Consider the following 24704-nt stretch of genomic DNA (forward strand, 5'->3'; position numbering starts at 1 on the left):
ATTTAAATCCCGCGTAGCTCGGTTGCAGCCTCTGCAGCCTGTCCTCGCTCGTGTTGTCTACTGCCATTACTAAATCCGGGCTTCTGCTCTTCGTCAGGTAACATCAGTGTACTATGGAACCGATTCCGGTAATCATTATAATCAAAACTCTGGCCTCGCTCAAGACGTTTCATCCACTTGTCTTCGCCGTCGTCAGGCTTCATTGTCGCCGGAATTTTGATAGGCGACGTCGGCACTGATCCAATCCGATTCATTGCCTCGTCTTCGCCTATCATGCTCTGTCGCCGTAGAAAATCATACTCCGTAGTCGTATTATTAGCACCGCTTCCATCTGTCTCCTTCTGTTCACCAGCAGCACCGGCGGCCCTATTCACGCCTAGAACTGCACTTGCTATATTGGGTCCTTGTCCAATCGGTATTTTCATTTTCTCGGCCTCTGATAACGCCATTTTACCGCTATCTCCTATTCTCTGTACCGGCATAGTTTGACTTCTGCCATATGATATCGCACGATTCGTTGTGGTCTGGGCGCTTTCCGTTTCAGAATCATCCGTATCATCAGATTCATCATCGGACTCAGACTCATTGATTGGTTCTACTTGTGATACCCGCGACCGCTGCGAATCCGGCCGATAATGTCCAGTTCCGAATAGTCGGAACGGACCTGTGGGTGAGGTAGGTGAGGTTGGCAGCGATGAGTACTCTCGTTGGTTTCTATTGGATAGGCCAGGATCAATATGCAACTGTCCAATACTATTAGCTAGTACGGACTCCGGACCGAACCTCATGTCCGAATCTCGACGCTCTTGAGCCCGTCTGACTTCAGTTTCATAGTTAACCGAGCGTCGGCGCGATAGATCAGACATGGCCTGGCTTACCCCGCCTTCCTGTGTTGATAGAGAAGATTCAGACTCCGACTCAGATATTTCTGGAATACTATAGTGTACTGATTTGGATAGTTCTGATTCTTGAGGCATAACATTTGGCGCATAAGCCTCTCTAGCAGGATCTCGTAATGGCTTCCCAGGAGCACCAGGAACATGGAAATGGATCGGTCGGAATCGTTGCTTAGCGGCCGGACCAGGCGAGTCGTCATCTTCCGCCTCAACTGTAGAAGAGGAAGATTCATTCGAAACATCCGAAAACAATTGTCCAGGAAGATGGAACGGATGAGTCTGACGTTCATCATGAGACTTCGATCTCGAGTGCATATGTTGTTTTCGACTTGAATCTTTTGATCGGTTAACTATTCCTCCCTGAACACATATTGGTGACGGCGGATGATCTTTGTACAACAGATGCGAAAGAAACGGTTGAGGATCGTAAAGTTTCCATTTGGTTTCCTCGACTATTGATCCTTGAGGAGGTTGCTGTAGATGGTGATGGAGGTTTTTCTGCTGTGCGACATCTGCGACGGAATACGATCTTGCAGTTTTACGGGCAGCTCCACTAGCTCTCGCGGCTACTTGAGCAGAAGGGGATCGTTCAGTTTGAAGGGCCGGAGGAAGAGCAGAGGATAACCCACTTGACCGGCGACAAGGTATTCCAAAGGAAGGTCGATGCTGGATCCCATGCGGGCATATTTTCTCTGGACTCGTGGCGATGGATCTTTCCGTATGAGATCTGTCGCGGAAGACATGGCCACCGTGAATTCCGTGAGGTACTGGAACTTCAGTTTCGGAAGCCGATGGATCATCACCATCAGCATCCTCGGGATCGGCAGATGAGTAGCCCGCCAAATCGACGCATGGCACCGACAGAGTGGACAAAAAATGCTGTCGGTTAGAGATGGTCTGGCTCAGTCCCGGGGATTCCTTATCCTCGTACGCAGCCGAAGCAGACTTCGGACTGTCTTTTGTCATATTTAAATATATCTAACTCTTGAAATAATAGGAAAGCTGACTGCGTGTCTACTGCAGATGAATTGAAAATTGATTGAATTTTAAGTGAGATGATTCGACATGGGGAGATTAATAGGCAATTGTTGATGCGGAGTTGAGTGTCCCCACTGAGAATGGATGCTGAAGGGCGTCCCAAAAAATCACCCAAGTCAATGCGATCCTGTCTGAAAACCGTATTATGAGCCCTATAAAAAACGAAAAAAACCCAAATAAGCTCCAGAGTACGTCAGATCAGACACTATCAGGCCCTCTTTCGGAATGACTGAGAAGATACAGGAAGATTACTGAGCAATCAGGGTATGCCCACGCATGAACGTCGATGAGGTCACCAGACCCTGTTCCTGTGTTGACCTACATGCGTGGTTTAGTCCCGAAAGTCTGTCGGAAAGTCGAGAATTAGCCGAACATATCTTGGGTGACGGGCCGGCTTCTGATCAGGTGACATTGAGTAAGCAGACAGGATATGCTTAGTAAGAATAAAAGTCTACTGAGGAGGAAGATTTCGGTGATCTTATCCTGGAGGACGGGAGGGAAGCTATAGACACTAGATGAAGAAATTGAAAGAATATGAGAATTGCGAGGTTGAATTAGCGGAACTTCGAGGGGTGTCCAACCCAGGCTAGCTTTGTGTATCTAAGAGGACTTGGACCCAACTGCGTAAATAATCAGTTCATCATACTTGACTGTGTTGATATAATTCAAGCCTGAATTACAATTGGGTATCTAGAACTGCTAGGGATAATCTTGACAAGACTAGAAATTCTTGAAACCTGCGAAATTATCTCGTGCTCGTGCTCCTTGATCTACGAGGAGGGTACGGGTAGAGCCCGGAATAATTCCCAACAATTCGAGACAGCAACTTGCAAATAATTCGCCTTAAGAGCCAGAAAATGAATGATCTTGCAGTAGATCGTCATGCCGCATATTTTCGGTATTGCCTAAATGTACTGCCATCACCGTACGTTGCCGTAGATGCGACGCGGCTGGCGATGGTGTTCTTCTCGATTGCCGGCCTAGATTTGCTTGGGTGCCTGCCGAACGTAGATCCAGAGATCGAGCTAGGTAAGACCCTAAGCGCGAGATCTAAAGTATCCGAGAAAACTGCACAGGCGTGGATCGAATGGATATACAGTACATGCATGATTCCAGGAGGGGCCATGTTTCGAGCCTCGCCATCAATTGGAGCCGAATCGAACTCGAACCAGTTCAGATATGACGTGGGTCATATTGCAGGTACATACTTTGCGCTTTCGACTTTATTGATCTTGCGAGACGATCTGTCAAGAATCGACAGGAAAGCAATGCTGAGTTGGTTGCGAGCGTGTCAGCGCGAAGATGGCAGTTTCGCTAGCGGTGTGTTCAATTGGAAGACAGACAAACAAGAGCAATTTGGAGAGAGAGATCTGCGATTTGGCTATTGTGCAGCAGCAATTCGCTGGATGATTGGTGGGGACAGGCTAGTAACTCAAGAGGCTGTGGAGGACATCAACGTGGAGAGTGCTATCACATATGTTGTCCAGGAATGCTGGACCTACGACGGCGGACTGGGAATGGGTGGCATGTCAGAAGGCCATGGAGGATTCACATACTGTGGAGTCGGGCTAGTGAAGCTGCTGGACGGCGACCTGGAACGATGTTTTGGGCGCGAGAAATTGCAGCAATTGATCCGATGGAGTGTCGCACATCAGGTGGCAGAGCCCGGCGAGGATGGAGCCTCGATAGCGGGGTTCAATGGCCGAATCAACAAGGACCCCGACACTTGCTATGCGTTTTGGGTTGGCGGGACCTTGGATATGCTGGGCAAAGAATGGCTTGAGAAGACAAGTTTAGGTCGATGGACGGCCTATTTAGTGGAGACTACGCAGAACCAGGACATTGGCGGATTTGGCAAGACGGCAGACAGCATGCCCGACGTGATGCACTCGTACTTGGGACTGGCCGCACTGGCGTTGCGTGCAGCCAGCTATGCAGACTGTCTGAAGCAGCTGGACGGATCATTGTGCATAGCAGCTGACGGTCGGGAGCATGCGGAAAAACTGCGAAGAAGCTGGGACGAACAACGAAGTAGATAAGACAGGACCGGACTGAACAATAAGACGATATGAAGATAGATAGCAAATAGTTCCATATTTAAGACTCGATAGTTTGTATTCAGAATCCAGCATTGATTGTTTGAAAATAAGAGCTCCACACGTAATATTCAGTGTTTGATATTTCGCACTGCGAACTCAATAGTCAATAGACAAGCAGACAGACACACAGACAGATCAGACAGACAGTACACCAAACCAAGAAAAGAAACAGATCTTCACACAGCACACAGCTGCCCTCCCACGCGCCCCTTCTCACATCGACCCGAGATATAGGGTAGGGGTTTCTGCAGGAAATTGGGTCAGCCAAGCAGGGGGAGAGGATTAATACAAACAAGGGCAGGGAGGTAGGCAAGACAGACAGCAGCAAGGGCAGGAGCCAGATCTGCACCAGCGATGGCAGCTTTGTCGGTTTCGCCGGTCGTGTTCTGGAAGGGACGGACAGGACGGTATTGACGAAGGAAAGCAGGAACATGAAGACAATATTCTGTAGACTGTTGATTGTTGTCGGTTGTCAGTAGTCAGTTGTCAGTTGTCTGCTATTTGCTTAAATTTTTGTTTGCTGTTCTGGTTGCGAGCGCGAACGGGATTGTGGTTCTGACTGGCAAAGTTCCTGCTGTTCCAACAGCAGACAGCGCGTCCGCGGTTCGGTGTCTCGCCGCGCCCTGTGATTCCTCTTCTCCTTACCAAGAAATGAATTGCGGAGACAATAATGGCACGTGCTTGCCAATCAACGTAATTAGCAACGTCTGTAGACGTCTGTAGACGGGCCGGGTCAGATGACCTGAACAGGAACCCCGGGCTGGAGTTTGGCGCGGGACAACGACAACGAGAGCAGTAGCAGCAAGTGCAGAAACAGACGACAGAGAAGGGGCCGGTGATACACGAAAACGGGTCGTCCTGGCGCTCAGAAAGCTCGTGTGCCGGCCGGGAACGGAGGTCCGTTGCCGTGGCCGTCGCAGATGGCGGCCGCAGCTAGGTTTCTGCGAGTGTGTGCCAAAATCCTGCAGATCGACGTAGATGGTAACAATGAACGAGTTCAGACGGTACGGTCTTTCAAGATGCCCAACTCCAGCGAACTTGTATCTGTTTTGCACGCCCACAGCTCGCCCAGGTCAACAGCAAACGTGGAAATAAACCTACTGTCGGAGTCAGAGCCAACTGCGCTAGTCGAATTACACTTTCATACTGGATAACCGCCGCACAGTACTCCCATTCATAGCCGTCCGGAGCATTGTGTCATTGATGGTTTGAGCAGTTGGCGCCTTTTCCTGCTGAACTACGGCGGATATGGACCAATAGCGGAATAATTCGATCTATACATTTGTTGGAAATGACAGCAAATCAGCTCTCATGAGGCATCAAATAGAATTAATCCAAGTAGAAGTAGTAGCAGCATTGCTGCTACTACTTCTCTTGGTACATCTAGCGACACAAACACCGTCGTCATTCACGTCAAATTGGTAATAGTATCTATTAGTGTGCGCCAGTCCGTTTCTCCTGCAAAGGCCCTCCTCCCCATGGAATATCCCGTAGGCGTAAAAGAGTGTAGGTACTCCAGTATGTAGGTGCTCAGTATGTAGGTGTACAATGATCCCCATCTCATCCCATCTAAACTCATCCCCTCCTCTCGCTACACTCTGTCTCGCCCATTCTCTCTTCCTTCTTTCTCTCTTCTTCCCCTTCTCCCCCCATCCCGCATGTCGTCGTTTGCAGTCCAATTTTCGTCGTAGCTGTCCTCGTCGTCACTCTCTTCCAGCCGTCGCTGAAAACTTCTTCTACTCCCCTCTCCAGGCGTCCTTCTTCCCAGCCGTTGTTCCTGCTGTCGCTGTCGCTGTCGCTGTCGCTGTCGCTGTCGCCGTCGTCTGCTCGTCTGCGCCAGTCCTTCTTCCTCAGATGGCCTCTTTCCCTACCGTCGTCGCCTATTCAGACTCTGTCGGCACCGAATCCTCGCCCGTCGTCGTCTACATCTCCTCCTATCTGGATCTGCTCTCCTCCCAGAATTCCCTCGTCTTCTACCTGCTCTTCGGCTCCATTCGATGTCCCGTCGCCCTCGCCCGCTCCGCTCCTCCCCAGAACCTCTCCTCGCCCGCTCTCGCCCAACCGCTCTACTTCGCCCTCTCAACCGCCGTCCCCGCCGTCCCTGACCACTGGATCGGTGCCAAAATTCCCCTCGTCTTGCTCATTGAAGACCTCGCTGGCCACGATCTGGGCTCGATCTCCGTCACTGAGTTCGTCGTCACCAGATTCGCCGCTCCCATCCCAGGCTCCCTCCCGTCCTCATCTTCGGCCAATCCCTCGACCACCACCCCTGCCTCTTCCTCCTCCTCTTCCTCTTCTTCCTCCTCCTCCTCCTCTTCTCTCGACAATCCCCCACTCCCCTCCTCCTACTCCTCCGCCCTCTCCTCTGCGTCGACCCAGACAGCCTCGGCCTCTTTCCTGCCGCTCCCTCTTCTCGGCGGATCGAACCTCGCTCGTCACCCCCCATCTGCCTCTACTTCCTTATCTGCTAAGCTGGATTTCCCCCAGTCATCACCTTCTTCATTTCGAAGATCCTCCTACGATTTTGGTGCTGGCCCTTCTATGCCTCCCCTCTCCTTCGTCTCCTCTCCTCATTCAAAGCCCGCTCCTACTCCATCCTCCTCCTCTACCTTCACCGCTTATGATCACTCCTCTTCCATCCTACCCCCACCGTCACATCAAACCTATACTCATACACATGCCGCCAGTGCCTTGAGTAATGATCCTTCGTCTTCTTTTTTCATTCCTTCTAGACCCCAGCTGGCACGCGACCGTGATCACCCCTCCTCTTCAGCCCCCTCTTCCAACTCGTCCTCAACTTCCACATCCTTTCCTTCCTCCGCCTCTCTCCTGTCAAACTCATCGACCTTGTCATCGGCTAACAGCTCCTCTACTCCCTTCTACTCCTCTTCCTCTGCTTCTCATCCTTCATATACATCTTCAGCTTCTACGATCGCTTCCAACCAATCCGAAAATCTGCCTGCTCTTCTCCTGCCACCTCATGAACAGCACCTGTCTCACTTTCAATCTCACGCCCCCCAACAACCACCAGCTGTGCTTTCCTCTTCGGCCCTCTACGGCAGCAACAGCAGTCTCCACCGCGATCAGCCTTTGTCGCCCACTCTGGAAGATGACCAGCAGCAATTGCATTCCCCTGAAAACTCAGCGGGCGCTGTCGTGCTTGTTCCATATCTGATTCGCACGTCCACTCTTCCACAGCCGTTTGGGCCGTCTAGCCTCAACTCTGGTGGCATTGCTCCCTTCTATCCCTCCTCCCCTACAGCTCCGGCTCTGGCATCATCGCCCTTTTCTGCGCCGTCTACAGTTGCTGAGGCCACTAGCGCGGCAGTCATTGGTGGAGGTCCACCAGCCCATGCGCGGGCGTCTCTACGAATCCAAACCGATCTTGAATCGATGACGCGTTCCTGGACTCGCGAGGAATGGCAGGCACAGCGCCGATTGGTAAGATTTGTTCATTACCAGCGAGGAGCAGTAGTGAGAGCCTCCGCGTACGCGATCAGTCAACAGGAATATACTCAGCGAATCGAAGGTGTTTCGACTAGCACCTCACCTTCACTAGTTGCTGCGTCGTCAGCTGCGAGGTTTGGCCGGGAACGCGTTCGTGTTGGATCGACCAGCGAGGGTGATACGAACACGATTGTTGGGGAAAGGCGTTTGAGTGCTGGAGTTGGTCGGCCTCGCGGAGAAGGGGAACATATAGTTTCGTGTATGTACTGGGCAGAACGAAAGGACTTCTATGTGACATCTGTGGATTGTATCCAGCTGTTGGAGCATCTGGTCTGTGCGCAGTTCACCGTGGAGGAGAAGAATCGAATTCGGCGAAATCTGGAAGGATATCGCCCATTAACTGTCTCAAAAAGTCGGGCCGATAGTAATGAATTCTTCAAGGTGATTATGGGGTTTACAAATCCTAAACCACGGAATATTGAGAAAGACGTCAAGGTATTTCCTTGGCGAGTTTTGGGACTGGCGCTGAAGAAGATTGTCGGAAAATATTCAGCAAGCTATCAATATGGATCTAGCGTGGGCAGTGTCAGTAGCGCTAGTAGCACTGGGAGTTCAACTTTGAATGGCGGTGGTGTTAGTCGAAACGAGCCTTTTGAGTCTAGTGAAAGTAGCCTATCTTTAGTGGGCGGAACTGCGGCCGCCCCTGGCCCCGACATTAATAATACCCCCGCACACGAAAGTAGCTATATTTTGCGACCACTTCCGGTTCAGCCTATGGAGCAGCAGCAGCAACAACAGCAACAAATGGTAATGATGATGCAGCCGCCTCGAATAAGTGCGGCCACACCAGCACCTCCTTTTGTCAGTCCCACCGGCTATAACGTTAACGGGCTCAATATGAACACCATGGCGACGATGGGTCCGCCTGACAAGACGAGCTCAGGAGGTTGGCAGCACAATGATTGAACAATTACCAGGCATTCATAACAGAGTATCGTTATGTGTGTTTTGATCGAGCAAGAAAATTAATCAGTAGCAATAAGGCGTAACGAAAGGAAAATAGTGTATGTATATGAGATGGCGAAGATGTACCGAACCTTCGGAAAGTGTATGAATATCGAGAATCTATGTAGCAATAGTAATAATAATAAGAATAATATTGATCGTCATGACATAATCTAAGCAGAGAGAAGTACTTTCACTAATCGTTATCAAATCCCATTTTGTGATCTTCAGGGGTCGGCTTGGACCGATGTTGACAGAGTGAACGTTAGAACCACAGTAGACTGTAGATGTAGTCATGCATTTGCAGGTGAATAGTTTTATTGCTCTCTGTTTGCATTTCGTGGCTCTATTATTATTTTAATTACATAAGTTTTATATGTCTGAGGATACTCTACGCAAAAGAGCGCAAAATGTGCTACATTATATCGGTCTAGGAGCATTCAAGCTGGACGAAATGATTACTCGAATTCAATTGATCCGCGTAGAATAAGTATTGATCGTATTTTATGATGTTTTACTATTCTCATAGAATGCTGGTGAGCTGAGAACTTCACACGTTTTCCCTACGATTTACTGCAGGCCCGTCTCCGAACGTAGAGAGTTCTGATGCCCCTTGCCGCTTTACAGTTTCACATACTTTAAAACTCGAAACAAAAGCATGTCACCTGCTTAGTGATAATGCGGATAATATACTGGTTGCTTTAATGGAACGCTCATACTTCGGCAAATTTCAGAAGATCTGCGCCCAGTCTGACTTCGATTGTTCCATGCACAGTGAAGTAATTTCTCGTACCATGCTGTGTTTGAAGTGTGCTTCTGCAAACATCAATTCAACTTTCACTATACTCTTGAAAACCTAATATAAAGATCATTCAAATTTTTAAAATCATTCGTGCAGAATAGCCTCTATGATAAATCAATCTCTGATGAGTTAAAATCGCGAAGCATAAAAATTGCCTGGAAAACGGCTAACTTATTAAGTCGACAGTTCTTTAAATTGAACAATAACTGACATCTAATTATTATCTTATAACTTATGGCATTCATCGTTCGTAATGTTCAATTTTAAAGATTTGCGAAAAACTCATCTGGTCAACTTTGCTGATCAGCTTGACTAGTGATCGCGCGTCACGAGCTCCGGGTCGAGGGTCATCGGGGATGGGTTGGGTGCAAATGTATTAGTCAGCATGATATTTGTGTTACCAGAGGTGTTTGTGCTCGGTACAGTCGCCATAAAATGTAGACATTACGCAAGAGAGCGTCATCGGGAAGTCCGAAGACGCGATAAGAGAAGCTCATAGCAATTGATTAGATAACCAAAAGTGATTCATTTCATATTGACATTTCGTAGGAAGCAGGATTGCTAATTACGGATATATTTATTGTTCGAGGATTAATTAGCTACGTAGGCATGGAAGATATAGAATATTTAGCCCTCAGAGTGGACTGATTGGTAATCGTGTCGTCATTTGCTGATTCATACACCGGCCCTGTTCAAGGCGTCCGTCTATTCTCCATTCTTGCGCCATTTGTAAAATTTCTTGCTTATTGGCACCACTTGTGGGACCCTGACATTGTGATCCACAACTGATCAATATATTTATACATCTGACACTCAAACTGTTTGTGTGTCCGAACGGAAGTATTTAGAAATTGAAGAAATGGATTTAGAGTACACTGTACCTGAGAAAAGCCAGCTCGAACCGAATGATGTCGACGCTGAACAGACGGAACTACTAGCTGATTCAGACTCATACGGGTCCATCCCAGCTCCAACAGATGAGCGAGCAAAAATTGAGGCCCTTATAGCATTGGGCTTACCAGGTTGGGATCCTGCAGAAGAAGCTGTCGTGACGAAGAAGCTGGATGTGCGAGTGATGATCTGGGCCTGCACGATGTTCTTCTCTTTACAACTTGTGCGAAACAATATCCAAAACGCGATTTCTGCCGACTTCTTGATTGATGCCAATCTTTCATTATCACAATATAATATCGGTCAATCTGTGTTTCTTGCTTTCTTCCTGCTTTGGGAAATCCCATCGCAGGCACTTGTTCGTCGGTTCGGGCCCGAAGTCTGGCTACCAGTGTTGATGACCTTGTGGTCGATCATGTCGATGCTGCAGGTACTTGTCAAGGGCTCTGGGTTCTTTATCTTCACGAGAGCCATCATCGGTTCCTGTGAAGGTGGTTTCGTGCCTGGACTTTCGTTCTGGCTGTCTTCGTTCTACAAGTCGAACGAACTTGCATTACGTTATTCATGGGTTTGGTCCACTCAATCTGGAACTAATGTCATTGGGGCACTATTGGCATCTGGTTTTATCCAGATCGGTGGTCCCTTGCGTGGTTGGCAATGGCTATTTCTACTAGAGGGGATTATTTGTCTCATAATTGGCGTTTCGTCCTTTTTTATGATGCCATCCTTTGGCAGGCACTTGCCGGATAATGCGATCGTCCGCGTTGCAAACACATTCACGGCCCGCGAGTCGGCCATAGTCCGGTTGCGAATCGCGCTGGATGACCCTTCAAAGGCCCGACAGCATGAAAGGGTAGTGATGAATGCCGGTACACGGTCGGTCGGTTCAGCGGTCCGCGCTGTGACTAGTGCTTTGACTGATAAGTATCTGTTGCCGATATATATTCTTGGTTTTGTAGCCTTTGTACCCTCACAGACCGGAAATTATTACCTCACCATCACACTTCGTGGACTAGGTTTTACGCAGACAGTCACTAATCTTTTGACAATTCCGTACGCTGTTAGCAACATCACTATGACGATAATTTTTTCGCGATTGGCTGACAAACGCCGTCAGCGCTGGTTGTTCTGTGTGCTGGCTGCTTTTTGGATGCTCCCTCCATTATTCGTCTTAGAGTTTCTCCCTGATCCAGCGGTTGGTCGATGGACAAGATTCATTCTTCTCACGGCAATCATGGGATTCCCATATTATCATCCTATTCTTGTCTCTTGGATCTCAGCGAACGCGAACAGTGCTGACCGTCGCTCTCTTGCATTTGCAATCTACAATATATTTGTTCAGGCGGGCAATATCCTCGCTGCAAACGTTTACACAGAATCAGATGCACCATTTTACCATCGCGGCAACGCTGTTCTCATTGGTCTGAATGTCCTTTCCATAATCTTCATTTTGTCTATTCGATCTTATTATAATCGTGAAAACAAGCTAAGAAGGGCGAAATGGGACGCACTGGACGAAAAACAACAGTTGGATTATTTACAGTCAACAACAGATGTCGGTAATGATAGAATCAATTTCACTTTAAGTACTTGATTTTTTCTTGCTTTGGTGCTGGGTAGGACTTTATTCTATTGGAATTGCGGTTATTTCTGTATGCGGAAAATTGGGATTTGTGGTAATTGGCGAGTTAAGTACTCAGGGTACTTGGATATTTGGATATTTGGTGGGGGGTTGTATAATTATTTTCAATCGGTGAGGTGCATTTTATTAATTTGACCTGCGAATCTTAGGATTTGGTCGTTGCATTTTATTCTGCATTTACAGTGTAAATACTAAGTTAATTTCTTCATAAATTAATTATTAAATACTTATAAACAAAAAAGGTGAACCAAATATTCAAAATTACAACATCCCACTCTCACTTAACATCCTTGCCAATCTATCGTCTTCTCCCGGCCGTTCTCGTGGCTCGATTGATAACGACATATCATACAGCTTCTCCAGAGACGGCGACCGCTCTAGTCCTTCTCTCAATATATCTTGCAACTCAATAACCGGATGTAAGGAGTACGGCGTGCTTTGATACTGTTGAATCTCCCGTATAACCTCCGCCGCCCGCGTACGCTTAGAAAAATTAATAATGCTCTCAGTTGACGTCGAAACAGCTGGAGATGGTTTCTCTGCATCGACAGATTGGCCACTTGTCGCATTATCGGATCCTTGTTTCTCATCTGCCTGACCTTCCCTTTCATAACTACTTGCTTCCTCTTCTTTCGAAACTGCGCTAGCAGCCGCGGAAACTGGAACAATTAGTGTGTTCGAATTGCCGTCCTCGATGAACGTCAGATCTGTCAAATAAACTCCAAAAAAGGGCACGCATGGCGGCGAGATTAAATGTAACATCGCCCGGTATTCTCCAAAATTCCTTGACGAGTCCATCACTCTCGTCAGATTCTCTAGCTGGATCTGCACTTTCTGCGGAACTAGTTCCCACGTCTTGACTAGTCTATGGATTGTGGCCGACCGAAGTCCGGATATAATCGCAGTCATTGACGAGAAATTGTGCAAGTGTTGGCATTGCTAGTCGTGTGTCAATATATAATCCGCTTTCCTCTATAAAACCCAAAATCAGTACTCACATCAGCTACAGTAACTAAGTGCTTGATCACTCCCACACGTTTCTTAACATCATGATATGAAAGTACAAGATTGGCAGTATAATTCGTCAGCTGATTCGAATAAGCAATCAGCGCTGTTATATTCTCGTCTCCCCCCGGATTATTTTCATTAGTTCCAGTCCTTTGACTTACATGCCGTGCGCGATTTAGGCATTCTGACGGTCGAATCCTGATAAATAATGCAAACTCAATCAGTGTCAACTGCCTTGCAATTTCGGTTGCATGAAAGTGCAAAAATTTAGCATTCTTTGCTCCTCGCTTCGGTAAAATACTAGGCGGTGTAATAGAAGTCACTACATACACAACTGGTAGGTTCTTTGTAGATGTTATCTCATTTCCATTCTGCCGATTCATCACAGCCTTTGCAAGCGTGGTGGCTCCTGGGAATTGCTGCTGAACAAGCAAATTTGCAAATACTGCCAACGATTTCAGAACCTCACTTTGAATGGCGGATTCCGCATCAGACTGCTGTATTCGCGAGTCACTACTGCCTCCATCAACCCAGTATTGTTCAACCCACATCTTGAGAATATTGAACACTCGTAGTCGGATCGGTTTCTGCTTACGCTCAACCCATTCTTCAAATTCGTCATCTTGTAAGTTGTCCGGTGGCTGAATTGTAAATCGACTAATCAGCATATCAAACAGAGTTCTTGAATTCGTAAAACTCCGGTATGTAAGTAAAAATGTAGAATTGAAAGATGTATCCAAAAAATCATGGCGTGTTAAGCGTTCGAGTAAAGCAATCAATGTGCCACCTTTAACAGCTCCTCGGGAATCATAAATGAGCTCACTCTCATGCTCATTTTTTAAGTACCAAGGCGTCTCATCCCGGCGCCGTACAACGTCCCGACGATTTGCTCCGGAAGTCAGTGCATATGCTTTCGTCGGTAGGTCATCACCACCAAAAAATTGCCGTAGTTTTAATTCGCTTTTGGTGGTCGGATATGCCATCGACTTAGACAGATCGTTGTTGCTACTAGACTCAGATATCCCAAACTCGTAGATCTTATCGACAATTCGTCGGCTTCGACCTCGATTCCGCGAACCTTCATCTTCCTCTTCTTCCTCCAGGCTTGCATCGTCCTCACTTTCAGCAACACTACCCATAAACGAACTCACAACACTCACACGCCGCCGCTGCGCAATGGACTCTTCACCGGCAGGAACTGATGTATCTGCGACAGCTCCACCTGATGTAGTTTCTCTGAGTGATTTCTCTTCAACCATAAAATCGATTGACACGATAATACTCTGAACAGATCTATCCAGGTCTCGTGTAGATGTTCGCAATTTATCGAATTTCGCCGTGATATCTGATTCAGTTTGAACCTCATTCTGTGAAGTAAGGTTTTGAGTATCCAGCAAAAAGCCGGCAAGCAAATCGTATACGGTCTGCTTTAAAAATCGGAAATCAGAAACTGTCGGTGAAGGCGGTTTTGAAAGTGCAGTCAGATCTAGTAAATCCAGCTCATAAAGATATCCGCGAATTAGAGTAGTGGCTTCAATCGTTCTCTCAATCAGCAGGTCTCCATCTGCATGCAAATCATAAGTATGTCGATCCAAAAACCGTAAGATATCTCGCAAGGCAGTTGTGACTAAAGTTCGATGACGTTCAAACAACTTCAGAGAATCTTCATCGAGATTCAATATTCGCAAACTCTCGGAATTGTGTCTCGAAGCTGGCAATCCCCAAAAATTATCAAACGAGGCCGAAGAAGTACTTTGCGTACGCTGCATGCTAAAGGACAGGTTTCCCCAGCTACTTTCTCCAATACTTTCATTATCTCCTCCCGGTGACTGAGAAATGGGCACCGGAGAAATCTGGCGAGCTGCTGCCACAAGTTTAGAAACAGCAATTAAAATTTTTTCACACGTGGACAAGCAGTCGGCCTCTTGTACTGTTGTACTCAGATTCTCTTCCGTTGTAGAACCTGATATTACAGGGGAAGTCGTCAAAGAATCAGACACTGAAACTGCTGCAATTTCAGACACTAATACTAAGCGTCCCAGCGGAACCATGAGCTGTCGAAAAGGCTGTGATAGAGCTCTATCACTTGTTCCAATAGAGAAACCAGAAAATCCAGCGCCGATAAGGATTGTAGAAAGCGATTCAAGGATGTCATCGACAACTACTGTGTATTGTGTTCGGTCATGAGATTTTAGAGCATTAATCATGTGGTGAATAGAAGTCGTGGCGATGGTCAATAATTCATCCCAAGAAGGTTTATTGGGTGAGTCAGTTGGTGATGGACCTATCGAATTAGAGATCTGCGCATTCGTTCCCAAAGAAATAACATTAGAGGGTGACCGTTGAGGAAGGTAATATGAAGAATCGCTGCCAGCACTTTTTCTCTGGTTAAATACAAACTGCCCTGACGATATAGGAGCCAGAGCGCCGGGAGTACTAGCTGAATCATTATCATGTTCAAGATATTTCATTCCACCAGATTCGGAAGCTGCTTTCCGTGAAGATTTGTTGTAACTATGAGAATCTGTCACTAGAGATGTCGGCGATACCGAGTGAACGTCCGAAAAACCAAACGAATCTTTACTTAAATCTCTTGCTGGAGCCGATTCGGTCTCGTCTCTACTCTCACAATCGGTGGAGCCTTCGACACTCGAATAACTTTCAACCATGTCTTCCACTAGTCGGCACATAGCCACGGGAGTACCTTCAGGAATCTCATCCATTGGAATCGGCTTACAGAAATTACTCGGAAACCAACCTCTTCTCGCAATTCCATCACCGATCTGACCGTCCCACCATCCAGTGTCGAGCTGAATACAGACAGATATCAACTCCCCAGCTTTAAAGGATAATGAATTAGGCTCGTTCGAATCGTAATCATACAAGGCTCGTACAAATAGTACAGGTTCTTGCTCGGTCACAACCTCGAATGATTTGGGTTCGTCGATCGAGCTTTCAGCTTTGTAACTTGAATTTGTCGTCCAGCTCGTCTCGGATTGTCTTCTGTAGGAGTTCAGATTATTACTCAAATCAAATAAATTTTCCGAGGCTGAACATTGCTGGTCCATAGCTGACGGCCCAAGGTTTGTTATAGTCGTCTGAACTGAGCCCGATGAGGATTGTATTCCCAGTCTGTCGACGTCCGGGCTGTGGAACGATCTGGAGGAGCTCTCTGCAGGTCCACCGGCGGACATTGTTTCTGCTATCAATAATAAAAGTTAAGTCTGTCGCTCCCGAGGTGTTTCAGCAGGTTGCCGATCTCGTACCGGAGTAGCAGCGTAAGACAGATCAGACAGACCCCACTCAATAATGGGCTACTCGCCCTTTGCGCTGCAACTCCCACGCGCGATCACAAATGGTGTTCAAAATCGTATGAACAAATATGCGCTCTCGCCCAAATCAAATAGGATTCTTACAATTTCTCGTCTAAAACAAAACTTAATAGACCGTTTTCCACAACTTCTTACCGATCTGCGTGCTGGAGTGCGCTCGCAGGTTTGAGGGCCACAGGTAGTGAAGACAGACATATTCCGCACACTCGCTCGAGAATCCGCCTCACGTGCACGTGTCGACCGGTGGATGAGCAGCTGGTTCAGGCTTAGGCTACGACTAGTAGGGTTAGAACTTGAACAGAGAGATCACATTAGAGTACTACTAAAAAAAATAAATGAAAGATAGTCCTTTGATGTGAACTAATGTACAGCAAATCTTCCATGAATGTTCCGTGGTCTCCGTGACCTGGCAGAGACTTAAAACCGTATCTACTTCTCTTCTCTCGCGGCGCTAGTACCTAGCTCTTCATTCGCTGCGATTTGCAGATTCTCGACCTCTTTGGTGAGTTTCTCAGATATGCCTTCCGTCTGCGGAGAAAGATAGCTTCTCAGAGGAGCCACTTGTGAAGCGTTTGATGATCTATCCAGAGAGCTCTGATTATGAGAAACTGCTTGATTCGCTGGGGTATATTGCGTGCCGGGGAATTGATAAGACGAAGCTTGCTGGCCGTGAGTCGAAATTGTATTATTGTGGTGCTTAGCGTTTCGTGGAACCTGGCTGCTTCGAGTCGGTCCGTAGTTTCGGTCCTGATGATGAGTCACATTATCTGTAATTGCTCCGCTATATCCACCGGTTTGTGATTGATGTAGTCCTGGTCCGATTCCGTAAAATTGAGGATATCCAAAAACTCGATTTGAAGACTGTATATGTGCTTGCTGCCGTGCAATCTGTGGCATTGGACCGTAACCGTAGAATTGTTGCTGGCCTAATGAAGGTGAGGGAGGTGGGGGCTGTCCCATGCCTTGCCAACCCCCTAAACCTCCAGGATTTCCCATGCTGGTATTTGTCTTTGGAACCATTTGCATGAGTAGATGTCCACCATATCCATTGTAGTTATAGTAGTTGTTGGGTCCATACAGATTGCCATATGGTCCATTAGCAGACTGTGGAACTGCGCCCGAAATTTGATTGTAAGCTCCATAGTTCTGCATATTAGATACTAGGGGATATTGCCTATATTGACCAGATGCCGGCGGTCTGTAAAAATTCTGATTCCGTTGATTTTGAGAGTACGTAGATATATGATTTGGCTGGGACGCTGGTTTAATTCCTTGGTGTACTACCGGCTGAAGTCCTTGATATATCCCTGCTTTTGTTTGGCTATTGGCATCTGGAACCTGATATACCTTGGATCGACCAATCACAACATATTCATATTGTGAGCGTATAACAAAGTCAGCATCGTCGCCATTGCTCTTTGATATATTTCTTCCCCCAGGAGCAGAGGAAGAAATAGTAGAGTCCGATTCCGAAAGATCGGAAGCTAAGGAGGCTGCTACTGACTCCAAATTTTCTGCCTCTACTGCCTCATCGTCCAAAGGAGTCTCTTCCACACCGTCGAATATTCTTCGACGAGCTTCTGCATACATAGCTGCCCTCTCTTCTAACGTTATAGGACGGGCAAGATTAATGGAAGTTATATCCGTATTAGATTCGGAGCAAGCAACAAGTGCCTCAACAGCCTCACTTTCCGTCAAGTCGTCATTACTTGTGTCAGTGTTCGTAGGTGTTTCACGTCGCATGATCCGAATTCCAGAAGAATGAGGTGAAGGTGGTGAGGGAGAAGGCGAAACTGATGGCGCTAGTATGCGTAGCGATGCTGGTGGAGGATATGAAGCGATAGCAGGAGAAACCAAAGAAGCAGAATCCGAACTTTCCAATCCCACACCTTCTGTGAGACTTGCGGAAACAATTTTCGCTTCCATTCTGCTATTAGGCCCGCAAATATCCCCAAAGAACAAAGAACAGCTATGATTAAAATGAAAAAGAAACACCCGTCGGCCTAGAAATTCAAAAATAACGGTTACACGCTCACAACCAAAGAAGATTTGATGGTGGCCATATCGAAAAAAATAGAAACACAACGAATAAAAAGCGTGAACCAAGTAATGCTGAGCAAATTCAAACAAATTTAGTTAAATGATGCCAAATGTTTCTTTCAATCGCCCACAGTAATATGGCAAACTAAGATCAACACTTAAATGGAGTAGCAGTAATGTCTAGTATGTCTGTGGTGCCACGCTAGTAAATTTGTGCCGGTTCTTGTCTAGCAATCGCACTAGATAAGAAAAAAAGTAATCCTTATCTAATCGAGCTAAATAATTAGCTTGTCAGTCTACAAAGTCCAATAACAGGCGACAAGATCTTCAAGTGTGAATGAAATAAATTTCGAGGATGAGGACATTCAAAGAATATGTCACGTGGCAGTAACCGAGAGCCGACTCAATATGACTTGCTGCAGGACTATGAGAATCCAGCAATTTGAAATGAAATGACGAGAGAAGAATATTCTAATTGGACCTAATTCAGCTTTTATTATATTATATATAGCAGAGGTTAAACACAAAGATATTCCGAGGAATACTTCTTCGGAGCATAATTGTTTGACTGCCTTCGCAGACATGGTATAAAAGTCATGCTATGAGCTTGGTTATCGCAATATCTCCCATCTACTTTCTGATGCTTGACCATCCACTCTGGCTGATCCAGAATTTCATTTTCCGTAGTCTTTAGGTCTATTTCGATTCTCCTCCAGCCAGCCTCTTGTTTGTCAGTTTATAGAGCTGGAAAGATCACATTGCAATAATAAATTCCACCTATTTACTCAATTGCAAACTTGCGTCTGTCTAGAACTGTTTACAGCAAATCATACAGTCCTTTAGTAATGGATCAGGTTCCTCAAGATGATGCCGAGAGCGTAGGTTCTCTCACGATCGCAGTTCTAACCAATATCAATGACTTACATTTGATAGATTCGTCAAAAACGACTTGCTCGACTTCAACGTCCTTCTGCAGAACGATCAAGCTCTGCGTCATCAGCTTCACCAGTTCTCCCGTCGGCATCGAGCAATGCTGCATCAAGATCTCCACCCGCTTCTGTTTCTTCAGTCAATCCATTCTCAGCCATCTCATCTCCAGCAACCAAGACTGTTTCAAAGATAAACATCAAACGTGCCTCAGATTCCCCGACTCCCTCTCCATCTTCGGGGTCTACTCCCGTCCCCGCTCCCAAAGCACCGAAGCCTTCTATAGATTTCCCCACCTGGGCAGACTCTACACTTTCACAAATATTTCACGTTACTCTTGATGTATGAATACTAATGATTTTTGTATCATTACAAATAATTTTACTCACGATGTTTTAGCCCGAGGTAGCCAGCGATTCGATGCTGTATCTGGACGATGTTGCGAATGATTTAGACGAATCAAGCTCTGGTACGTCATAAAGTCGTAACATTTTCTGGATTTCCAACATTCTAACAATGTCTAGATAAACGTTTATCGGCAAATACTCTCGATCGTGCACTTCTCGCTCGATTAACTGAAACGCCTGTCGAACGCCCTTTTGATTACTTATTGTCTTGCTGGAACTCTCTTGAATTTGCTCGGCGATCTGTTCGAGCTACAGATTCTCAAAAAGTAGATAAACTTGCTTTAATCATGGAAGCTCGTCGCCTTGTTACCGGATATACCGTTCTAACGGTCAGCATGCCCGACATGTTTGGATTAGCACTACCAGTTGAACTGGCAAAGCTGCTGGTAAAGAAAGCAAAGTCCCCTAGTGGAGAGGTTCCTGTCGACCTCTTTCTTGCTATGATTGAAAGAGCCACCGAGGATGAGCTATTAAATGAATTTTTAAGACCGATATTGATAGATCTGAGTGTAATGATGCGTACAGAATCTTTGCTGACTGACTATCAATCGTTCTATGTGTTCATGAAACTACTTGTTTCGAATAAGGTTGTCGCAAATTTTATGGTCAGTATGCCGGAGTTTCTTCCAGATGGTCTTACGCCAGTAACGGTCGAACTTTCTCCACTACTAGGTCCATTTTTCAGGATTTCGCCTACCGATTCAAATGTCGCTAAGACCTGCTTTGCGAACGCTAAAGGCAATCCCGGGCCGGAAGTTAATTCTGCGATGTCTTCGTTACGTCTTGAAGTGAATTCTATCGTCGACAGTTTAACTTTTATAACTGACAAAATTGTGCGTGCTAGCGCTGAAGCTCGGGACCGCATGCTTCAATTTTTTGCGGTCACTATTAATCTGAATCATAAGCGTCGTGCTTTGCAGATTGTTAGCGGAACTGTATCTACGGATGGATTCATGCTCAACATATCCGCCGTGCTTACTCGACTATGTGAGCCATTTATTGATGTGACCTATTCGAAACTGGATAAGATTGATCCGTTGTATTTCAAGAAGTCGGATCGGCTGGATATTAAGGAAGAAGTGAAACTAAACGCCGATCAGAGTGCTTTTACTGCTTATGTTGAAGATTCATTTGAAGGAGTTCCTAATTTTATTTCTGAAGTCTTTTTTTTAACAGTCGCCAGTTATCACTATGGTTTAGGGGGAGCCATGCAGACAATTGGTCAAATTGAGGGTGATATCAAAGATCTGGAAAAGCATCTTCAGCAACTTGAAGCACAGCGTCCGAATTGGACAAATACGCCTCAAGCTTCCTTACTTGATAATACCCTCAATCGTGTACGAGATCAACTAAGTAGTGCCTATGCATTTCAGCATGCTCTCAATACGATTCTATATGATAGTCCGGCGATGTCTCGAGTGTTTGCATTCTTGATGACTGTAGCAACCTGGTTAGTAAATTTGGTTGATCCTCAGCATAAGCATCCGCGCCCGCATATCAAGCTTCCAATTACAGAGCCATGTCCAGACCCATTTCGCATGTTGCCCGAGTATTTTATCGAGAACATTACAGGATTCGTGATTTTCTACTCACGACATAATCCGAGAGTCTTATTTGATCAAACACATGTTGAGTTTATCACATTTGCTATTGTGTTCGTTCGGATGTCTTCTTATATTAAAAATCCCTATCTTAAGGCTAAAATTATTGAGAGCTTATTTTACGGAATTCAGCCCCAGCCTGGTCACAAGAACGGATTTTTGGGCAATACTTTGAATACACTGCCATTTGCAATCGAGCATGCGCTACATATGTTTATGCAGTTTTATATTGAGATTGAACAGACTGGAGCTAGTTCACAGTTTTACGACAAATTCAATATCCGGTATTATATTTCGCAGATTATAAAGTGCATTTGGGAAAATCCAGTATATCGCCAAAAGCTCGAGCAAGAGAGTCTAGCAGACGTTGATTTTTTTGTGCATTTTGTTGCCCTGTTGCTTAATGATGCCACTTACTTGTTAGATGAGTCACTTTCGAAGTTAGCTGAGATCCATAAACTGCAAGGAGAATTAGCTGCAATGCCGAATACTAATGGCCCACCTAGCCCTGAGCGGAAAGAAAAGGAGCAGGCACTAGCTACAGTCGAACGTCAAGCATCGTCGTACACATCCTTATCGAACGAGACTGTTTCGATTTTGAAGCTGTTTACAAGGGCTGTTCCTGCAGCGTTTGTGACGCCTGAGATAGTGGATCGACTCGCGGCGATGTTGGATTACAATCTGGATGCACTTGTTGGCCCCAAATGTACCGGGTTGAAAGTCAAGGATCCCCGAAAATATTCATTCGATCCAAAGGCCTTATTGTCGGATTTAGCACAAGTGTATTTGAATTTGTCTACTCAATCGGCATTCGTTCTTGGAGTTGCTCGTGATGGACGGTCATACCGACGAGAGACTTTTGCGCGAGCTACAAATATTCTCCAGAAGTATGCGGTTTTATCATCCCGAGACGTTTCAGCGCTGTCATCGTTCGCCGATTCGGTGGAAGCTACAAAGCAAGCTGACGAGCAAGGCGAAGAAGAGCTGGGAGAGATTCCTGATGAGTTCCTTGACCCGCTCATGTATACGATCATGACGGACCCAGTTATCCTTCCGTCTTCCCGAGTATCGATCGACCGGTCAACTATAAAAAGCCATTTATTGTCCGACTCTACCGACCCGTTCAACCGAATGCCTTTGAAGCTAGAAGATGTAATTGACGACACGATCTTAAAGCAGAAAATCGAAGATTTTAGAGCGATTAAACGGAAACAAGCCAGAGAGGCGGCTTCTGAAAAAGCTCTAGAAACTGCTACGACGGCCGCGGCCGCGGCCGCGGCGGCCGCTGCTGCTGCTGATGATGATGATCAGAACGATAGAGATGGTGATGTTTCCATGACCTAATCATCTGACAAGTTTTAAAGAACTCAAATATTGCAAATATGTACCTTTGGTTCTCTCGCAAACCGAACTAGTAGTGTACAAGCAAAATTCATGACTATATATATATCAAACCATCTATATATCTATACGTAATTGATGCAACTACCAAGCTAACACCAATATGCATAAACTGCGGCAAAATTGTATAAACGAATAATCTCACAGGCTTTTAACACAAATCTGATTGCAGATGCAAAATAAGATTTGAGGTAGTCATATTTGCCAGATTCCATACTTCCGTTGACCTGTATATAAGTTCAAGATTATCTAGGGAAAGTAAAAATAAACAAAGACGGATAAATTATAGTACGACAGAAGACACGCTATATAAAAGGAATAGACCAAACAACACTGGCAAACATATCATATCAGATTTGATACTAAGCGGGACAAAAAGAGTAAACCATAAAAAAACTTAGTGTAACTTCAAGCGCCTAATGGACAACAACAACAACAACGATGACTACACATAGACTTTGAATCAAAGCAAAAAAAATACCTCTGTTGAAAAAAGAAGTCATATTGTTGTCATAAAAGATCTAAGAGGGAATTTGCAACTGGAAAAGTCTCTAATCTCAACACAGATTAATGTATAGTTGCGCGTTGAATCAGAAACTCTCAACTCATGGGCTATATTACAAAATAATGCACTTTTTACTCTTGTGTGGCGGCTTGACACGCTCAGTAAGTGCAGCACGAGTAGCATGCTCAAATACTTCATGCACGCCATCGTGCGTTCGCGCAGAGCATTCAAGATATTTAACAGCTCCAATCTTTTGCGCAACTGCTTCACCCTCATCAGTCGACACGGGTCGCTGAGACGTCTTCTGGAGCTCCTCAATGGTCTTGCTATCATTTCGTAGATCCTTCTTGCAGCCGACGAGGATGATTGGAATATTCTGACAGAAATGGAGAACTTCGGAAATCCACTTCTCTTGAACGTTATCAAGAGAATCAGGTGAATCAATCGAAAAACAGATCAAAATCACATTTGCGTCAGGGTAAGACAGAGGTCGAAGACGATCATAATCCTCCTGGCCAGCAGTATCCCATAGTGCTAACTCGACATGACGGCCGTCGACTTCGACATCGGCAACATAGTTCTCAAACACAGTAGGGACGTACACCTGAAAAGCTCGTCAGCATAAGAACGGAATCAGTAAATATCAAAGTGCAGATCAAATCAAAATTATTGATGCCATAACAGCAGGCAGTGCTATGGCCAAAACAAACGGAAAGCATCTCTATCGCACGTACGTACCTCCGGAAACGTTCCCTTGGAGAAAACACTAAATAGGCAATGTCAGCAAGAGAGATTCAAAGGAGGTGAACAAGCAGGCAGCGCAAAGACTACAGAAATCTAGTTCAGCACCAGCCAAGTCCACATCAGCGGTTAAAGTCTATTCCAAATAGCGAACACTGCAATCTAAAAACCAGTAATGAACTCTCTGCAGACCCGTCGTCTCTTGAGTGATCTAGAGCTCAAATGGCAAGCGCAGCAAGGAGAAGGTGAGAGCGGCGCAGACGTCACATGCCGGGCATTGGTAGGTCTGCGAGGAAGAAGACCGAACGCGCGAAATCACAGGACACCGGAAATAACGGGCCAAAGAAATCCGCGGACGACGGGGAAATAAATCCAGCTGCAACCAAAACAAAAAAAAAATCCATTTGCAAATTTTTTGTTGACTCATGCTGTCCTTTTAGGCCGACGTGGAAAAATTCGGTCGATGCAGAAATTAGGAGAAGCAGTAGCAGGGAAAGGGAATCACGCAGCGGCTCACAGCACACCCACACATAACGCGCACGCGGTCTTTCGCGGTACATAGTTGAGCAGCGTGGACAAGATTGCGTTTTGGATTGCGGCCAAGATCAGGCGCGAGACATAACAGCATAAAAAAGCTGAAAATATGCGATCCAAAAAAAATTGCAAGCATTGATGTATTCATAAACGAATAGACTGAACCCGAAACATTGACGATGATGGACCCCAGACCGCACGAATTGGACCAGCGGTGCTAGAACAGAATAAACAAAGGGGACATCACTCACATCAGAAGACAGGTTTTTCCACAGGCACCGTCGCCAACGATGACGAGTTTGCGTCTGATATCAGAGGTCTGCTTTGCCATTGCTATGCGACTTTCGTTATGATTGTACTTGCTGTAGAAAAGCAGGTAAAGATGAGC

General features: G+C 46.0%; 8 protein-coding genes across 8 annotated transcripts; 4 read left to right on the top strand and 4 right to left on the bottom strand.

The window, feature by feature from the left end:
* Positions 1-2: 2 nt before the first annotated feature.
* Positions 3-1862, bottom strand: V1516DRAFT_686978 (uncharacterized protein; the record flags this gene model as incomplete). The annotated part of the gene is made up of 1 exon (XM_066923697.1): positions 3-1862. One exon carries the CDS (start codon positions 1860-1862, stop codon positions 3-5), a length of 1860 nt encoding a protein of 619 aa, XP_066776477.1.
* Positions 1863-2786: 924 nt separating this feature from the next.
* Positions 2787-4171, top strand: V1516DRAFT_679325 (terpenoid cyclases/protein prenyltransferase alpha-alpha toroid). Its single transcript, XM_066922899.1, has one exon. The coding sequence runs from the start codon at positions 2792-2794 to the stop codon at positions 3971-3973; it is 1182 nt and encodes a 393-aa protein (XP_066776478.1). The 5' UTR covers positions 2787-2791; the 3' UTR covers positions 3974-4171.
* Positions 4172-7426: 3255 nt separating this feature from the next.
* Positions 7427-8038, top strand: V1516DRAFT_607156 (uncharacterized protein; the record flags this gene model as incomplete). The annotated part of the gene is made up of 2 exons (XM_066919279.1): positions 7427-7562; positions 7722-8038. Coding segments are annotated over 2 exons (453 nt in total), but the record flags the coding sequence as incomplete, so codon positions are not given.
* A 1770-nt stretch (positions 8039-9808) lies between these two features.
* Positions 9809-12032, top strand: V1516DRAFT_679328 (major facilitator superfamily domain-containing protein). The gene has a single exon (XM_066922900.1). It carries the CDS (start codon positions 10147-10149, stop codon positions 11770-11772), a length of 1626 nt encoding a protein of 541 aa, XP_066776480.1. The 5' UTR covers positions 9809-10146; the 3' UTR covers positions 11773-12032.
* V1516DRAFT_679330 (ras guanine nucleotide exchange factor domain-containing protein) lies at positions 12017-16444 on the bottom strand. Its single transcript, XM_066922901.1, has 2 exons — positions 12819-16444; positions 12017-12759 (listed from the first exon to the last, which is right to left on the bottom strand). Exons 1-2 carry the CDS (start codon positions 16020-16022, stop codon positions 12082-12084), a joined length of 3882 nt encoding a protein of 1293 aa, XP_066776481.1. The 5' UTR covers positions 16023-16444; the 3' UTR covers positions 12017-12081.
* On the bottom strand, positions 16445-18511 carry V1516DRAFT_679331 (uncharacterized protein). The gene has a single exon (XM_066922902.1). It carries the CDS (start codon positions 18084-18086, stop codon positions 16590-16592), a length of 1497 nt encoding a protein of 498 aa, XP_066776482.1. The 5' UTR covers positions 18087-18511; the 3' UTR covers positions 16445-16589.
* Positions 18512-18774: 263 nt separating this feature from the next.
* Positions 18775-22813, top strand: V1516DRAFT_692570 (ubiquitin elongating factor core-domain-containing protein). The gene is made up of 4 exons (XM_066923878.1): positions 18775-19078; positions 19134-19469; positions 19527-19596; positions 19652-22813. Exons 1-4 carry the CDS (start codon positions 19046-19048, stop codon positions 22477-22479), a joined length of 3267 nt encoding a protein of 1088 aa, XP_066776483.1. The 5' UTR covers positions 18775-19045; the 3' UTR covers positions 22480-22813.
* Positions 22814-23153: 340 nt separating this feature from the next.
* On the bottom strand, positions 23154-24647 carry V1516DRAFT_627368 (small GTPase superfamily; the record flags this gene model as incomplete). The annotated part of the gene is made up of 3 exons (XM_066919787.1): positions 23154-23645; positions 23780-23807; positions 24568-24647. 3 exons carry the CDS (start codon positions 24645-24647, stop codon positions 23154-23156), a joined length of 600 nt encoding a protein of 199 aa, XP_066776484.1.
* Positions 24648-24704: the final 57 nt, after the last annotated feature.

This window comes from Lipomyces oligophaga (genome assembly GCF_038497815.1).
Source record: "Lipomyces oligophaga strain CBS 7107 unplaced genomic scaffold V1516scaffold_6, whole genome shotgun sequence".
NCBI classification, from domain to species: Eukaryota; Fungi; Ascomycota; class Lipomycetes; order Lipomycetales; family Lipomycetaceae; genus Lipomyces; species [Lipomyces] oligophaga.

Excerpts from the sequence above, each read along its gene's own strand:
- V1516DRAFT_679325 (XM_066922899.1), top strand. The coding sequence starts at position 2,792 with ATGAATGATCTTGCAGTAGATCGTCATGCCGCATATTTTCGGTATTGC.
- V1516DRAFT_679328 (XM_066922900.1), top strand. The coding sequence starts at position 10,147 with ATGGATTTAGAGTACACTGTACCTGAGAAAAGCCAGCTCGAACCGAAT.
- V1516DRAFT_679330 (XM_066922901.1), bottom strand. The coding sequence starts at position 16,022 with ATGTCCGCCGGTGGACCTGCAGAGAGCTCCTCCAGATCGTTCCACAGC. Across the intron at positions 12,760-12,818 it reads ACTTAGTTACTGTAGCTGAT|CAATGCCAACACTTGCACAA; the intron begins GTGAGTACTGAT and ends ACACACGACTAG.
- V1516DRAFT_679331 (XM_066922902.1), bottom strand. The coding sequence starts at position 18,086 with ATGGAAGCGAAAATTGTTTCCGCAAGTCTCACAGAAGGTGTGGGATTG.
- V1516DRAFT_692570 (XM_066923878.1), top strand. The coding sequence starts at position 19,046 with ATGGATCAGGTTCCTCAAGATGATGCCGAGAGC. Across the intron at positions 19,079-19,133 it reads CTCAAGATGATGCCGAGAGC|ATTCGTCAAAAACGACTTGC; the intron begins GTAGGTTCTCTC and ends TACATTTGATAG. Across the intron at positions 19,470-19,526 it reads TATTTCACGTTACTCTTGAT|CCCGAGGTAGCCAGCGATTC; the intron begins GTATGAATACTA and ends ACGATGTTTTAG.